This window comes from Pseudophryne corroboree, chromosome 3 (assembly GCF_028390025.1).
Source record: "Pseudophryne corroboree isolate aPseCor3 chromosome 3, aPseCor3.hap2, whole genome shotgun sequence".
Taxonomy (NCBI): domain Eukaryota; kingdom Metazoa; phylum Chordata; class Amphibia; order Anura; family Myobatrachidae; genus Pseudophryne; species Pseudophryne corroboree.
Window position 1 is genome coordinate 310,156,968 of NC_086446.1, and position 18,186 is coordinate 310,175,153.

Below are 18,186 nucleotides of genomic sequence, written 5' to 3' on the forward strand. Positions count from 1 at the left end.
AGGGCCATGGTGGGAATTGAACCCATGACCTCAGTGCTGTGAGGCAGTAATGCTAACCATTACACCATCCGTACTGCTATATTTATAGCTTTTGATTGTGTCTGGGCTTCAGGCCCTTGTTCTCTATTTTTCTTTTTGTCTAATTGTGGAGACTGAGAGTCTAATTCATGATTGTAAGGATTTGCACAGCTGTAAGGAAGCGCCTGTGAAATTCCATGTGATTAAAATTCAAATGCAGCTGGAGGTAGGAGATGGATGCCTTCTGGATGCATTTGTGAGGATCTGAGTACTGCGCCTGAGGACGCATCCTCAGATCACCATCGATTGCAATTCGCAATGTTTTTAGGCAGTGCTCATGCTGCATAAAATAAAGTTTACTCAGGATGGCCATTGGGTCCGGATACCTGGGTCTAGTAAGTCTCCATCCAACGATGCAGATCCTAGACCCGTCATGCCTTCAGACAAGGGTGATGTGCCTTGTTTCTGGGTGCCATCCCCGAATGCCAAAGCATGTCAATCATGCTGAGGCTGACAGGGGGCTGCGAGCGATATCACAAGAACCATTCTGCACATGCACAGACCCCACACCATCTGCTTTACATACAAATCTGAATTAGACCCCGAGTCACTATCTCCTATATACAGCTACCTGGTAAAACAGACTCACTATAATGTCCTTTTGTTTTATATCTTCATATAAAGCCTTGCACAAAATATATACTTACTTAAAGTTCAAGTTAATATTTACATGATGAACTTCCACCACACAAAAATCACTCCCATAGGCAGCTGCAGCAGAACAGTGTCGACAGTCAAAACGGACATCTGCAGGTTGGAATTTCCTCTTCTCTTCCTGCTGTTTCTGCTTTACTGCTCGCTGAATGAGAGACTCCATCTGCAGGTCTTTAATCTGTGTTCAGAAAGCCAGAATAAATACATATTCTGTGTTCTTATGTACTTGTGTCTCAAAGAATCTGTATTATGGATCAGGAGGTAGAAGTCTATGAGCTGCACCCACCTTTGCCTCGTATTCTCTTTCTGGCATATTTTGTACATGGGTTATGGCTCGCTTCATCAGGTCTTCTAAAGCCTCATTGGTCAGCTCTCTCTTGCTCTCTCTCCCTCCAGATTTGGCAAGGAAGGAGTAACAGCTATCCTCACTTCGGGCTCTGCCTCTGGCCTGAAAATAAAAAAAATCCACACAAGAATAAACCAAGGGCAGATTGGCCATAGGGCTCACAGGAAGATTCCGAGTAGGCCGCTGCATCTGTGGGGCCTGTTTTGTGAATTGTCATGTGGCACCCCCCCAGTGATGCTGCCATGGCTGCACGGTATGTTATACCTCTTGTGCTGTCCATGTCGGGCCACTTCTACAAAATTTTACAGGGCCCCTCTCAACAGACCCCACCCCCTCATCAGACCACACCCCCAGTAGGTTGCTTCCATAAATGTCTGGGGTTGGTTTTCCATCCCAATCTGCTTCTGGTATGAACTCCAATTTAAACCCTTCAATATGTGCTAGAAGCTGAAGCAAACAATGATGTCTGCTTTTGTTCTCTAAACCTGATACTGATGGTCGCGATAGGGGACATCAATTGAATATTGCCCCTGCGATCTCCAGTCACTTTATACGGGAGATTGGGCGGGCGATAACAATTGAATCCCCCCCTATGTTGTAGGGAAATATAGATTGTAAGCACCACTGGGGCAGGGACTCGTGAATAAGTAAAAAAATCTCTGTAAAGCACTGTGTAATAGGTGTGCTCTAAATGATATAAATGTTAATAAATGAAAGCCAGCGACAGCTTTCCGGAGTGTTTAAGAAATAGCATGGTGGTAAATGAAGCACCGCAATTTCCTTATCGTTATTACCATCTAAGAATGGCGACAGCAGGGGCCGTATTAGAAAACATCCTTTATTTTATAGTTGTTTTTTTTTTAAATAAACTGATTATACAAAGCTTCTTATTTTTTTCTATTTTTCTTTATCATTCTATAATTTATATATATAATTGCTTTACTTTTTTGTGGAAAGTGTCCCTAAAATTTTAATGGTAAATAGTGGGGATAGACAATTTTCTTTTTATGTTCAAAATCTCTACGATTATCAAAAATAGATGAACAGAACCACAATCCTCTGAGCGACTCTCACTTGTCTCCGCTGGGCCTTTAATCCATTAGATTATAACGGTCATAAGAAGTTTAAAATATGTTGCAGATGCCCATGGGATTTAAATGTGAATCACATAATAAACGTAGATGGATCCTAATAGCTATAAATGCCTTTGGTATTCAACTTCATGCATAATCACTGATGAATATTGTTCCATTTATTACAATATAACATTGGCATGTCATATTATAAATGGGATGTAGTTGGGATTCCTGCGCATGTGATCCCATTACTCAGAATGTGGGCGCCGGAATCCCGACACCTCTCATAATACCGATGTCGGCATCCCGACAGGCGGGATCCCAAACCCAAGTATCCCGGGGAGGTTAGGATTAGGCTGCGTGGGGGAGGGTTAGGTTTAGGTTGCGAAGGGAGGGTTAGGTTTAGGCTGCGTGGGAGAGGGTTAGGTTTAGGTTGTGGGGGGAGGGTTAGGTTTAAGCTGCGGGGGGGGGGGGGGGGGGAGGCTAGGGTTAAGCTGCTGGAACCATGGGTTAGGTCTAGGCTGCGGTGAGGAGGGCTAGGGTTAAATAGAGGATTAGGCTTTGCTGCCTCCTGCACCCGTCAGCATTTGGTCGGTATTATGAAAGCCGGCACCCCGACTGCCGGAATACTGTACCCAACGCATATTAATGAGTCACATGTCATCTGTGTTAGGGGATGTGTTACAATGACAAAAAGCTTGAGAACCTCCGGATTTGGAAATGAAGAGTACACTAATGAAGGTAACTCCTATAAGCAGTCTTTTAACAAGAACATACCTGTACCATAGCAATTTCATTGGTCATCAGGCTATACCGTACAACAACATTGCACTCTGGGATATCCAGCCCCTCCTCAGCAACACTTGTTGAGATGAGCAGATTCAGAGCACCCTGGCGAAATTTTTCAATGACTTCCTGTTGCTGATTCTGGGAACCGGAAAGAAAGGTGATTTAAAGCTGGATTCACACTATAAGATTATCTGTCCAATCTTTCTGGTTGGAACGAAAATCTAATAATGTATGGGAGCTAATGACAATTGACCATTTGCTCCCAAACAATGGAAAACAGACAAAAAAGGACGCTTAGACAAATGTAAACAATTTATCCGAACAACAATTTTTGTTCATTTTCCAGCTCTTGAGAACATATGGTTGTCATTTGCTCCCAGATTTGCACTCCAACCAGAAAGATTGAACAGATAATCTCATAACATGTATCCAGCTTTAAAGGAAAAAGTAAAGTTCAATAAACTGAAAAGAAGAAAATAATTTTAAATAACAATAGTAATTCAGACCTGATCGCAGCAGCAAACTTTTTCTCTAATGGGCAAAACCATGTGCAGTGCAGGTGGGGCAGATATAACGTGCAGAGAGAGCTAGGGGGCATACACACGGGGCGACTTGTGCTGTGTGCTAAGTGATCTAGGTTAGCACAGATCGCTAAGCACACATCGCTATACACACAGTGATCTGTGCTAACCAGTGTTCTTTATGCACATGCTAGTCGATCTAACTAGATATTGTCTGCATGTGCTAAAGATCTGAGCAGGCGATGGCGACGCACGGGATCGCGCATCGCCATCGCTATGGGGTGTACACATGGAGCGTTCCGTGCTTAATTTCTAAGCGATCTAGAAAGATTGATTAGAAAATAGGCAAAAATCGCCCCGTGTGTATGTCCCAAAAGAATTGAGTGGGTGTGTTCAAACTGAAATCTAAATTGCAGTGTAAAAATAAAGCAGCCAGTATTTACCCTGCACAGAAACAAAATAACCCACCCAAATCTAACTTTCTCTCTGCACATGTTACATCTGCCCCACCTACAGTGCACATGGTTTTGCCCATTAGAGAAAGATTTTGCTGCCGCGATCACGTCTGAATCAGGCCCTATGTACAATACAAAAGTGCTGATATCAGTTCTGAGAAAGATTCTGCTCAAAAAGTTTTTGTTTGGTTTGGAAACAATATAGCAGCTGTTTCAGTTTAATACATGCCAATACATGATTTGTCTGACATGGTGAATGATACATTTTTTTTGAAAATGCATACAAATTTATGTTACCTATGAAAAGGTTAACTTGAAATAGAATATATACTAGGTCACCTATACACCATGGAGGCAGTCATTTGGGCTGACCCAGATGTAGCATATTTATTTGCTAGGAAACTAGTGATTACATTTCTTGAGGTACTGAATCCAAGTGAATTGGTAGGTTACAGCCTCATGAATAATAGTTTAGCTAAAAAATGAGATGCCTTCACTTTGTGTACGTGACCGCTGTTTCTGTTATTTCATCTAATATTACCAACACACATACAAGGGCCTAGTTATTAAGAAACGTAGGCCCAGATTTATCAAGCCTTGGAGAGTGATAAATTGCATGGTGATAAAGTACCAGCTAATCAGCTTCTAACTGCCATGTCACAGGCTATGTTTGAAAAATGACAGTTAGGAGCTGATTGGTTGGCACTTTATCACCGTGCTATTTATCACTCTCCAAGGTTTGATAAATCTGGGTTACTTAACATCTGTTCTTACCACTACTTGCAGCAATAACAAATTAATTAACAGGGCAATTTACAATTGAGGTCATGCTGCGACAGCGAATCCAATAGGAGGCTGTTCTGGCAATAACTCATAAAGGGCTAGATGCATCATCGCTTGGAAAGTGATAAAATGGAGAGTGAGAAAGTACCAGCCAATCAGGTCCTAACTGCCACATCACAGGCTGTGTTTGAAAAATGGCAGTTAGGAGCTGATTGGCTGGTACTTTTTCACTCTCCATTTTATCACTTTCCAAGCGATGATGCATCTGGCCCAAAACCTCCTTCATTGATTGGTTATGACAGTGTCGCAGAAGGTGTTTGTACTGGCCATCCTCGGCCATCAGATAACACATATGCACAGTCCAGACTGCGAGGGATTCAATGATCAATCATATTTGGATATATCAATATAAATAAGAATTTACTTACCGATAATTCTATTTCTCGGAGTCCGTAGTGGATGCTGGGGTTCCTGAAAGGACCATGGGGAATAGCGGCTCCGCAGGAGACAGGGCACAAAAGTAAAGCTTTTACAGGTCAGGTGGTGTGTACTGGCTCCTCCCCCTATGACCCTCCTCCAGACTCCAGTTAGGTACTGTGCCCGGACGAGCGTACACAATAAGGGAGGATTTTGAATCCCGGGTAAGACTCATACCAGCCACACCAATCACACCGTACAACTTGTGATCTAAACCCAGTTAACAGTATGATAACAGAGGAGCCTCTGAAAGATGGCTTCCTAAACAATAACCCGAATTAGTTAACAATAACTATGTACAAGTATTGCAGATAATCCGCACTTGGGATGGGCGCCCAGCATCCACTACGGACTCCGAGAAATAGAATTATCGGTAAGTAAATTCTTATTTTCTCTATCGTCCTAAGTGGATGCTGGGGTTCCTGAAAGGACCATGGGGATTATACCAAAGCTCCCAAACGGGCGGGAGAGTGCGGATGACTCTGCAGCACCGAATGAGAGAACTCCAGGTCCTCCTTTGCCAGGGTATCAAATTTGTAAAAATTTACAAACGTGTTCTCCCCTGACCACGTAGCTGCTCGGCAGAGTTGTAATGCCGAGACCCCTCGGGCAGCCGCCCAAGATGAGCCCACCTTCCTTGCGGAATGGGCCTTAACAGATTTAGGCTGTGGCAGGCCTGCCACAGAATGTACAAGTTGAATTTTGTTACAAATCCAACGAGCAATCGACTGCTTAGAAGCAGGTGCACCCAACTTGTTGGGTGCATACAGTATAAACAGCGAGTCAGATTTTCTGACTCCAGCCGTCCTTTAAATGTATATTTTTAAGGCTCTGACAACGTCCAACAACTTGGAGTCCTTCAAGTCGTCTGTAGCCGCAGGCACTACAATAGGCTGGTTCAGGTGAAACGCTGATACCACCTTAGGGAGAAAATGCGGACGCGTCCGCAGCTCTGCCCTATGTCGAATGGAAAATTAAATAAGGGCTTTTATAAAACAAAGCCGCCAGTTCAGATACTCTCCCGGCCGAAGCCAGGGCCAGTAACATAGTCACTTTCCATGTGAGATATTTCAAATCCACATTCTTTAGTGGTTCAAACCAATTGGATTTGAGGAAATCTAAAACTACATTTAGATCCCACGGTGCCACCTTAGGCACCACAGGAGGCTGTATATGCAGTACTCCTTTGATAAAAATCTGGACCTCAGGGACTGAGGCCAATTCTTTTTGGAAGAATATTGATAGGGCCGAAATTTGAACCTTAATAGATCCCAATTTGAGACCCATAGACAATCCTGATTGCAGGAAATGTAGGAAAACGACCCAGTTGAAATTCCTCCATCGGAGCACTCCGCTGCTCGCACCACGCAACATATTTTCGCCAAATACGGCGATAATGCTTCGCGGTGACTTCCTTCCTTGCCTTTATCAAGGTAGGAATGACTTCTTCTGGAATGCCTTTTCCTTTTAGGATCTGGCATTCAAACGCCATGCCGTCAAACGCAGCCGCGGTAAGTCTTGAAAAAGACAAGGACCCTGCTGAAGCAGGTCCCTTCTCAGAAGTAGAGGCCACGGATCGTCCGTGACCATCTCTTGAAGTTCCGGGTACCAAGTCCTTCTTGGCCAATCCGGATCCACTAGTCTTACTCCTCTTTGCCGTATAATCTTCAATACCTTTGGTATGAGAGGCAGAGGAGGAAACACATATACCGACTGGTACACCCAAGGTGTTACCAGCGCGTCCACAGCTATTGCCTGCGGATCTCTTGACCTGGCGCAATACCTGTCCAGTGTTTTGTTGAGGCGAGACGCCATCATGTCCACCATTGGTTTTACCCAACGGTTTAATAGCATGTGGGAAACTTCTGGATGAAGTCCCCACTCTCCCGGGTGAAGGTCGTGTCTGCTGAGGAAGTCTGCTTCCCAGTTGTCCACGCCCGGGATGAATACTGCTGACAGTGCTATCACGTGATACTCCGCCCAGCGAAGGATCCTGGCAGCTTCTGCCATTGCCCTCCTGCTTCTTGTGCCGCCCTGTCTGTTTACATGGGCGACTGCCGTGATGTTGTCCGACTGGATCAACACCGGTCTTCCTTGAAGCAGAGGTTCCGCCTGGCTTAGAGCATTGTAGATTGCTCTTAGTTCCAGAATGCTTATGTGAAGAGACTTTTTCAAGCTCGACCACACTCCCTGGAAATTTCTTCCCTGTGTGACTGCTCCCCAGCCTCTCAGGCTGGCATCCGTGGTCACCAGGATCCGATCCTGCATGCCGAATCTGCGGCCCTCCAATAGATGAGCCTCCTGCAACCACCACAGAAGGGATACCCTTGTCCTCGGCGACAGGGTTATCCGCAGGTGCATCTGAAGATGCGACCCTGACCATTTGTCCAACAGATCCCTTTGCATGGAATCTGCCGAAAGGGATTGCTTCGTAAGAAGCTACCATTTTTTCCCAGGACTCTTGTGCATTGATGTACAGACACCTTTCCTGGTTTTAGGAGGTTCCTGACCCGGTCAGATAACTCCTTGGCTTTTTCTTCGGGAAGAAAAACCTTTTTCTGAACTGTGTCCAGAATCATCCCCAGGAACAGCAGACGAGTTGTTGGCATTAATTGGGATTTTGGAATATTCAGAATCCATCCGTGCTGCTTTAGCACCTCTTGAGATAGTGCTAAACCCATCTCTAGCTGTTCTCTGGACTTTGCCCTTATTAGGAGATCGTCCAAGTATGGGATAATTAATACGCCTTTTCTTCGAAGAAGAAATATTATCTCGGCCATTACCTTTGTAAAGACCCGAGGTGCCGTGGACAAACCAAACGGCAGCGTCTGAAACTGATAGGGACAGTTTTGTACAACGAACCTGAGGTACCCCTGGTGTGAAGGGTAATTGGAACGTGGAGATACGCATCCTTGATGTCCAAGGATACCATAAAGTCCCCTTCTTCCAGGTTCGCTATCACTGCTCTGAGTGACTCCATCTTGAACTTGAACTTCTTTATGTACAGGTTCAAGGACTTCAGATTTAGAATAGGCCTTACCGAGCCATCCGGCTTCGGTACCACACAAAGAGTGGAATAATACCCCTTCCCTTGTTGTAGAAGAGGTACCTTGACTATCACCTGCTGAGAATACAGCTTGTGAATGGCTTCCAAAACCGTCTCCCTTTCTGAGGGGGACGTTGGTAAAGCAGACTTCAGGAAACGGCGAGGTGGCTCTGTCTCTAATTTCAACCTGTACCCCTGAGATATTATCTGCAGGATCCAGGGATTTACCTGCGAGTGAGCCCACTGCGCGCTGTAATTCTTGAGACGACCGCCTACCGCCCCCGAGTCCGCTTGCGAAGCCCCAGCGTCATGCTGAGGCTTTTGTAGAAGCCGGGGAGGGCTTCTGTTCCTGGGAAGGAGCTGCCTGTTGCTGTCTCTTCCCTCGTCCTCTGCCTCGTGGCAGATATGAATAGCCCTTTGCTCTCTTATTTTTAAAGGAACGAAAGGGCTGCGGTTGAAAGGTCGGTGCCTTTTTCTGTTGGGGAGTGACTTGAGGTAGAAAGGTGGATTTCCCGGCCGTAGCCGTGGCCACCAAATCCGATAGACCGACCCCAAATAACTCCTCTACGCATCGCCTGTCCACTGTCGTGTCCATAAAGCTCTTCTGGCCGAAATGGACATAGCACTTACCCGTGATGCCAGTGTGCAGATATCTCTCTGTGCATCACGCATATAAAGAAATGCATCCTTTATTTGTTCTAACGACAGTAAAATATTGTCCCTGTCCAGGGTATCAATATTTTCGATCAGGGACTCTGACCAAACTACCCCAGCACTGCACATCCAGGCAGTCGCAATAGCTGGTCGTAGTATAACACCTGCATGTGTGTATATACCTTTTTGGATATTTTCCATCCTCCTATCTGATGGATCTTTAAGTGCGGCCGTCTCAGGAGAGGGTAACGCCACTTGTTTTGATAAGCGTGTTAGCGCTTTGTCCACCCTAGGAGGTGTTTCCCAGCGCTCCCTAACCTCTGGCGGGAAAGGGTATAAAGCCAATAACTTCTTTGAAATTAGCAGTTTTTTATCGGGGCACCCCACGCTTCATCACACACGTCATTTAATTCTTCTGATTCGGTAAAAACTACTGGTAGTTTTTTCACATCCCACATAATACCCTGTTTAGTGGTACCTGTAGTATCAGCTAAATGTAACATCTCCTTTATTGCCAAAATCATATAACGTGTGGCCCTACTGGAAAATACGGTTGATTCGTCACCTTCACCACCGGAATCAGTGCCTGTGTCTGGGTCTGTGTCGACCGACTGAGGCAAGGGGCGTTTTACAGCCCCTGACGGTGTTTGAGGCGCCTGGACAGGCACTAATTGAGTGTCCGGCCGCCTCATGTCGGCAAACGACTGCTTAAGCGAGTTGACGCTATCCCGTAATTCCACAAATAAAGGCATCCATTCTGGTGTCGACCCCCTAGGAGGTGACATCCTCATATTTGGCAATTGCTCCGCCTCCACACCAATAACGTCCTCATACATGTCGACACACACGTACCGACACACAGCAGACACACAGGGAATGCTCTATACGAAGACAGGACCCACTAGCCCTTTGGGGAGACAGAGGGAGAGTCTGCCAGCACACACCAAAAAGCGCTATATATGACAGGGATAGCCTTATGATTAAGTGCTCCCTTATAGCTGCTTTTATATTAATATATTGCCATTTATTTTGCCCCCCCTCTCTGTTATACCCTGTTTCTGTAGTGCAGTGCAGGGGAGAGACCTGGGAGCCTTCCTGACCAGCGGAGCTGTGACAGAAAATGGCGCCGTGTGCTGAGGAGATAGGCCCCGCCCCTTTTTCGGCGGGCTCGTCTCCCGCTATTTAGTACATTTAGGCAGGGGTAAATATCTCCATATAGCCTCTGGGGCTATATGTGAGGTATTTTTAGCCTTTTTAAAGGTCTTCATTTGCCTCCCAGGGCGCCCCCCCCCCAGCGCCCTGCACCCTCAGTGACTGCCGTGTGAAGTGTGCTGAGAGGAAAATGGCGCACAGCTGCAGTGCTGTGCGCTACCTTAAGAAGACTGCAGGAGTCTTCAGCCGCCGATTCTGGACCTCTTCTTGCTTCAGCATCTGTGAGGGGGCCGGCGGCGTGGCTCCGGTGACCATCCAGGCTGTACCTGTGATCGTCCCTCTGGAGCTTCATGTCCAGTAGCCAAGAAGCCAATCCATCCTGCACGCAGGTGAGTTCACTTCTTCTCCCCTCTGTCCCTCGTTGCAGTGATCCTGTTGCCAGCAGGAATCACTGTAAAATAAAAAACCTAAGCTAAACTCTCTAAGCAGCTCTTTATGAGAGCCACCTAGAATTGCACCCTTCTCGGCCGGGCACAAAAATCTAACTGGAGTCTGGAGGAGGGTCATAGGGGGAGGAGCCAGTACACACCACCTGACCTGTAAAAGCTTTACTTTTGTGCCCTGTCTCCTGCGGAGCCGCTATTCCCCATGGTCCTTTCAGGAACCCCAGCATCCACTTAGGACGATAGAGAAATAATAATAATTGTCATAAACATGCAGAACTGCGTTTTTTCAGGAGAGGTCAGCCTAACAAATAGGCCCGCTAATCTAACACCTATCTCAATTTCTTTTTCCTTGTGCTATACCTCAGTCCACATTTTTCACGGAGGACTGAGGTATAGCACTATTCAAGAGCTGTGTCGTGATACAGTACATTAGGTTTGGGTGGCTCCAGATTAAACATGTGTTTCAGGACTTCAATATACAGTAGACTAACTTTGGAATAATGCTATGTGCTCTCTAATGGTGTTTGTCAGCTGAAATACTGAAGACTAGGGAGAACAGGAAGGTGGGATATGGAAGTAATGGAGCCCTTTCCTACTACCTGGGCATAGTCCATGGGTACACGGAAGAGTTCTGTCTGGTCCATGTTGTACTTAAGGGCATCACAAAAATGAATTTGCCTGTGGTAACTTGGCAGCATACGTTCAACATTAAATTGCAGCTAAATTTCATATCACAAAATATTTTGTTATTCTATTATTTTTTGTCAGTGTCGCCTTGTTTCTCCCTGCCCCTTGTCTACTCTACAATATACATGAACTATTTATATATATCAAATGCATAAGTTGTCAACTGTTCTTGAGTTATGATATGACTCCAACACATAACTTCTGTGTCATCACCACCAGACTTATGCAACCAACTTTTTTTCTTTATAGAGAGAAAGGAAATAACAATGGCAGCTTTACAGGTAACCATCTGAGCAGTGGCTACAAAGGGCCTCCAGACACTGAACAATGTTTTGACACAATGTTTAGTACAGTGGGGGAAATCGGCAGAACGATGATTTGAAGGATCAAACATGTTGGAAAATCAAAACCAATGATCACAACCAGCGTTGTACCATTGTCCAGCTTGGCACGATTAGCACCGATGTACCAGGAATGATAATAATCCTTTAGAACTAGTTTGCATTGGCATTATATATTTAATAAGCTAGTGCACCCCAAACAAGGCAACTGCTTTTCTCTTTCCTACTGATCAAACTGTACCTGGGCAGTACTTCCCATTACATCACTGAGAGGTGATTATTTAGATGCCATTTTTATATGCTACATCAACTGATATTTTCTCTGTTCCTTTTCCTCCTAGTTCTAATACCTGTGTCATGTGTTTGCTCTGATTGCTGTATCCAGCTCCAGTCAATGGTGCAGTCTTTAGATTCAAATCTTTGAGAGAAGCATTATCAATAATCCACTTGTGCAGGTAATGGGTGCATTGTCTCGTACGTGTGAAGATGATCCCGCGAAAGTTGGAGGAGGACTGGAAATTATCCTTCAAAATGTCCTCCAGTCTCTGCAACTTGGGGTCTTCATACCTCTTTTTTCCACAAATGTCTATTAGTATGTCACTGTTCACTGTAAAGACACATAAAATATTGAAATAACGAAGCAGTAACCTTGTTAGACTGGAACATGAAGGGCCCAGCAGGGAAATGCAGTGGGTGTGGCCAGTCATCAGAGTATGCTGGTAACAGGACAATGACCATGGGAAGCCAAGATGTCATTGCAGCTTGACTTTGTGCCCTACGTGGGGGACTTGGTTCAATTATGGCTCCCCACTGTTACCATAGGCTGCTGGGGGCCCATCATCATCTGAGGTACACTGAGGATTTCTCTGCTATGCTGGCGGGCATATATGACACTGAGCAGTAATGATTTGCAACCAAAGTCTTGTGGACCATGGAAGTAATTAATAGGGTTCCAGCAATGCTTTTGTAGAAAAGAGTTTCCTAGAACACAGGGAAAATCAGTGTACTGTTTATGACCTATTACGAACAGCTGCATAAACCAAAGAGTTGATATATCTTAACACACGGTCCATAGATGGCAAATACTAATAGCATGTAATACTTGCCACTAACTTATTGGTAATATGTAAATGATTAGATTCATGTCATGAGAGGAAATCATGTTATTAAATTAAATGATGTTATTTTATTATTAAAGTTCTAATGGGCAACGTCTTAGATTACAATATTGACATATTGGATTTCTGAACTATCCTCACAGCTGCTCTACCAGGTGCCAGGCATTGGTGGTGAATGGGCATCAATCTGGGAACAGAGGCTGAAGATAACTTGTATTAAGTGCCACTGTCACCAACTCAGTATTACTTATTTCTTCCATTTTTAAAAACATTCTGACACTACACCAGCTGTATAATAGTGTCTGTCTCTGATTGGATCTGAAGCACTACAGACCTTTAATAAGAACCTTGAATGTGTGGACTTAACAAATGATTATATGAGTGATAATATTAACATTTGTAAAAGCACGGGACTCTAATTTACCTTCTAATATAAATTCATGTTATAACCTACAACACGTTATATCATCAGTATCGGAATTTGGGGTGGTATGGTGGAGAAGTCAGATATTATTTTATGCTGGGACAAGCGCTTCACATTTTGCCAGAGGTCCACATAGCACAGACAGATTTCCACTGTTCAGGTACTATGGCTGGGAAATATCATTTTTAATTAATTTTCTACAAAATGAAATTGTCCTCTGAATCTCCCATGCAAAGGATTCTCTCTCACACACAGACAGCTAGCCATACATAGTGCCTCATTCACACCGGCTTGTTGTATTTTTATTTAAAGTGAGTATACTGTTCAACCCTAATACTACATACATGCAGGCATTTAATATCACTGTAGTATATTGTCTGCAGTGGCAGCATAGATGTATAATATAATGGGAATAATTTACCCAATACTGTAAAATAGTATATATTTACAAAATATATTTATATAAATTCATGTCGTTGGTTTGTTATAATATTATATACTATACTACTGATTCGTACCATGGAATAACTGGCAGAGGAAGATATCTGTGGGGTCATCTGAATTTTTGATAAATTTTTCCTCTATGTAGAAGACATCCAGGAAGTCATAGGCATCCTTCATTCTTACAGTGTCATGGATGAACAGGGCGTCATTGTATTTGCGTAGATGCAGTGCACACGTCCGTTTCATCCTGTTAGATTCCACTGCCGCTAAAATATAAGGCAAACAAAGTTTGGGTTGTTTTTTTTTATATTTTTTTTTTTAAGCAAAAGACTGTATGCAATTCCACAGATATAAATGTATGAGTTAAGCATAGGAAATATTACATATAGCGAGAAGTAATACACTGTGAAACACCAGATGCATTTCCAGAAGCAACCGTTACAATATACAGCTGTCTATTTAATTAAAGACTTGCATAAGAGATCAGCACATACAAAATACTTGAACAGCGGTGTAAGTTCGGCACAGTTAAAGAACAAAAATGGGAAAAAAGGAGTGGACCAAAGTAAAAGAAAAGGGTGTGTCTGACACTCACCCGCTAGGCAATGTAATAGGGGGATCACCCAGAAGAATTTGTGTTTCGTACCACTGTGTCAGACGTATACTAGGATAGATCTGAGATTGCATCTGAGTTGGCAAAGTTGCAAAAAAACTTTTCCATGTTTCAAAAAAGTAAAGGACCATCTTCTCATTATTAACCAACCTCTCAACCCAGTCCATTCAGAAAATAAAAGTGTGTTTTTCCTTATATTATTGAAAATTTATAGGGGTTGGGTGTATCCAATCTTGCAGAATGGTCTTTTTTGCCGCAGTGCTTATGGCAAGCAGTAGTTTTCTACTGCCTGTGGTAAGTCTCTGCCCCCTCAGAAAAATGCCCAAAACGGCTCACTCTGGAGTAAAAGGAGGGTAAGGCTTCTCACCTTACCCTCCTTCAGAGGCCTTGAACCACTGCACACTCCCAGAGGCAGTGATAAAGATCAGCCTCCTCTTTGGCACATCTAGGGCAGATATGAGAATCAGATAAGCAGCTGATTCCCAAAATAAAAAGCAGCACAGCACATCTTTGTGCTACTGCACATCAAGTTATGCACTGTGGTTCACAACCCAAATTATAATGACATGGTCTATGGGGGGAGCTTATCAAAGCTTGGAGAGATTTGGGGCTAAATGTAATAGCTTCTGAATTGCCAGAGATGTGAGACTTTGTGCGAGTCTGACCAATTTTTTAAAGGAGCAATCATTTACATGGCAAACCAGGTTAGCTTTAATAAAAATAGGATGACTAACACAAAGTAGCTAACACATAGCACCTCCAGCAACTCAGAGGCTATTACGTTTAGCCGCTGTACGAGTGAAGAAAGATGAAGTGGAGAGAGATAAAGTACCAACATTCAGCTTGTGTCATTTTACTGGCTATGTGGTAAATGTATGAAACGACAATATGGGGGAGAGGGGGAAGAGGTATCAAAGCACGTTATGTGCGCTGATACCACTTCCCCCCCATGTATTAATGCGCCAGTCTGTGACAGGGGCGCTTGCACGCTGATGTGCAGGGCAATGTATGAACTGTCAGCAGCGCCGACCATTCCGACACCTGCAGCTGCATGGTGTCAATGACCTATCACCACAGCAGGGACAGCTCTGACCCTGGCTGTGGTGGGTGCCAGCTCCAGGATGCACATGGGAGATCTCACGATAATAGCGAGATCCCACACATGCGCAGTGTAGCCAGCCGGAGGAGAGACACAGCGCATCAACACTAAGCTGATTCACTGTGTTCTCAGATGGGCATTGCCGGAGGCGGGAGTTTTCTCTCCCCTGCTCTGACAGACAAGATGATAATACATCTTGTCAATGTACCTTCCTGCTTCACCTCTGTAATGAGGTGAAGCAGGAAGTGCTATAGAGGCACAATCCGTGCCGCTATAATACATCTGCCCCTGTGTTTGAAAAATGACATTTAGAAGTGGATTGGTTGCTACATTATCTCTCTTCAAGCTTTGATATATCCTGAGCCCCATTGTGCTCATTTATGAAGTTTCTCAGGAAGATGAAGCAATATTAAATGAGCTGTTATTTAATGTGCCATATTTATTGATTTCCTAATTTAAATAGGTTGGTTTATGAGAACCAAAATAAATGCTTGTTTTACAGTCTGCACTTAGCTGAGCTAATGGCATCCACAGGGACATGTCTACTATTTAATAATCATAATAATAATATTGATAATCACAGCTGATTGGAGGAAACCGCTCCATCACTGCACGCAACTCTTTGCAGGATTTGGTAGGATTATAAAGTGGATCTTATGTCTATCATTAATAAGTACCTACAGTAGCTTTCTCTAAAATATGGGATCCCTGGTCTTCATATTTTGATGACCCTCCCCTATTCATTTAAGTCTCTGGCATCCCATTTGGGGCTTCTATCTTCAGTCCTCCTTCTACTCGCTTCCTCTCTCATGTGGACTGCCATCCGAAAACCATACTCTATACATTATTATAAAATAAAATTTGGAATAATACTGTCAATAATGTTTTGTGTGACCTGCATTTTGTATCTCTTTGCCCCCTTGTTTGCCCTTCGGGGTATTTGGTCTTCCTATCTACACTTTTTACCATGTTTTCTATACAGTACATTGATGATCACTCTGCTTATGTCTATTGTTGTTCCATTTAATAAATTAATACTTTTAAAAAAATGTTTCTTTTGGCTTTTTTCTTCCTCTCTGCTGCCATTGAGCCTGATACAGGTTTGTAAACAAAGCAAAAAAGCACACAATTGGACAATACCATGTTGCACTGCAGGTGGGGTAGGTGTAACATGTGCAGAGATTGGATGGAGTATGTCAAAACTGAAATCTGACTTGCAGTGTAAAATGAAAGCTGTGTAACATTTGTGGGCTATATGAAAAAGCAGCCAATGTTTACCCTGCACAGAAACAATATAACCCACTCATATCTAACTCTCTCTGCACATGTTACAACTGCCCTACCTGCAGTGCAACATGGTTTTGACCAGTTGTGTGCTTTTTCCTTTGCTTACAAATCTGAACTGGGCCCATTATCCACAGCTTTAGAGAATTGATCACTGTCTGAATGCTCTTCATGAGCTCTGAAGTACTTCTGCTGCTACTGCTACTACTCATATCTTACTTAGCACGGTGCACAGCATGCTGACCGGCGCCTCCCCCCATTCAACAAGCAGAAATTCCGAACGCATCGCAATTTCTGCTTGTTAGCAAAAATTGAGGAAGCCTGCAGGAGGCACACCGCCATATTCTTGATCGTGGCGGCTGCGTGTGATATCACACAGCCATCGTAATCACACCCCGGCACGCCCCTGTTTGACCGCCTTTGCCCCCCCATTCGTGTCACACCGCCCCCCGCAACGCTCTGTCTTCGCCCTGGAAACGGAGCGTTGCTACACTCCCCCCCCCCCCCTTCGACCACCTCTGCCTGATTGACAGAAAACGGCAATCGCATTTTCTGCTCCCCCCCGCAGACAGTGCAGACGCATGCGCAGTATGGGTGCTGCGCTGCTGCGCACTGTAATAATTCCGGTTGGATCGCTATTTGCGATCCAACCTGAATTAGCCCCATGGTTTAGTATATTAAGGGGTCTATTTACTAAGTCTCAGACGGAGATAAGTGCACAGAGATAAAGTACCAGCCAACCAGCTACTAACTGTCATGTCACAGGCTGTGTTTGAAAAATGACAGTTAGGAGCTGGTTGGCTGGTGCTTTATCTCCGTGCACTTTATCTCCATCTAAGGCTTAGTAAATAGACCTCTAATTTACCTAAAGAGCAAGACGTAATGTATAGAAAAGCTTGTGTCATTTTGGCAATGAGTTAAAAATATAAAATTCACCTTCTTTCTCCATCTCTACCACTTTCTGTTCATACATCTGCGTGCCAAATTCTGGGTTAATGAAACCAGTTTCACCGAGATATTCATGTATGGCTTTCATGAGCTCCTTCAACTTATTCCCAAAAGGATCCTAGATCAAGGCAATATTGTTTCAATTATTAATTAGTAAATATAAAGCACCAACATGGGGTTTGAGTCTGAGTAGCATACAAGGATGAATATGGCCTCATCTGGTGATTTCCTGCAAACTGCGCATGCGTCACAGGCTACATGAACATCTCTAGGAACTTAGGAGCCATTCTGACTCATGGGAGGCAAGTGTGTGTGTTGTGGGCGGTTCCGGTATGAATGGTCGACCATGTTATGGTCGACAGTAATTAGGTCGACCACTATCGGTCGACATTGACATGGTCGACATGGACACATGGTCGACACATGAGAAAGGTCGACACATGAAAAGGTCGACATGAGTTTAACTTTTTTTGTGTCGTTTTTTGCGTAAAGTGACTGGGAACCCCAATTAGTGCACCGCGTCCCCTCGCATGGCGTGCGAAGCGCGCCATGCTTCGGGCATGGTGCCTTTGCTCCGCTACCGCTTCGCTCGGCACAGATTACCGTTCCAATCGTAGTCCACGTGGATCGTAAAGTATGGAAAAGTTCCCCTAAAGAAAAATAAAGTGAAAAAACCTCATGTCGACCTTTTCATGTGTCGACCTTTCATGTGTCGACCATGTGTCCATGTCAATGTCGACCAATAGTGGTC

General features: G+C 44.2%; 1 protein-coding gene across 2 annotated transcripts in view; it reads right to left on the reverse strand.

Annotated features, from left to right (window-relative positions):
* DHX58 (DExH-box helicase 58) overlaps positions 1-18,186 on the reverse strand; it is a 92,430-nt gene that overhangs the window by 46,807 nt on the left and 27,437 nt on the right. For both annotated transcript variants that reach the window (XM_063959418.1, XM_063959417.1), the window contains 6 exons: positions 17,424-17,553; positions 13,566-13,757; positions 11,856-12,112; positions 2,932-3,081; positions 1,019-1,180; positions 726-910 (listed from right to left, as the gene is read on the reverse strand). In XM_063959418.1, the coding sequence (XP_063815488.1) occupies positions 726-910; positions 1,019-1,180; positions 2,932-3,081; positions 11,856-12,112; positions 13,566-13,757; positions 17,424-17,553 (1,076 nt within the window). The remainder of the gene's footprint in view (positions 1-725; positions 911-1,018; positions 1,181-2,931; positions 3,082-11,855; positions 12,113-13,565; positions 13,758-17,423; positions 17,554-18,186) is intronic.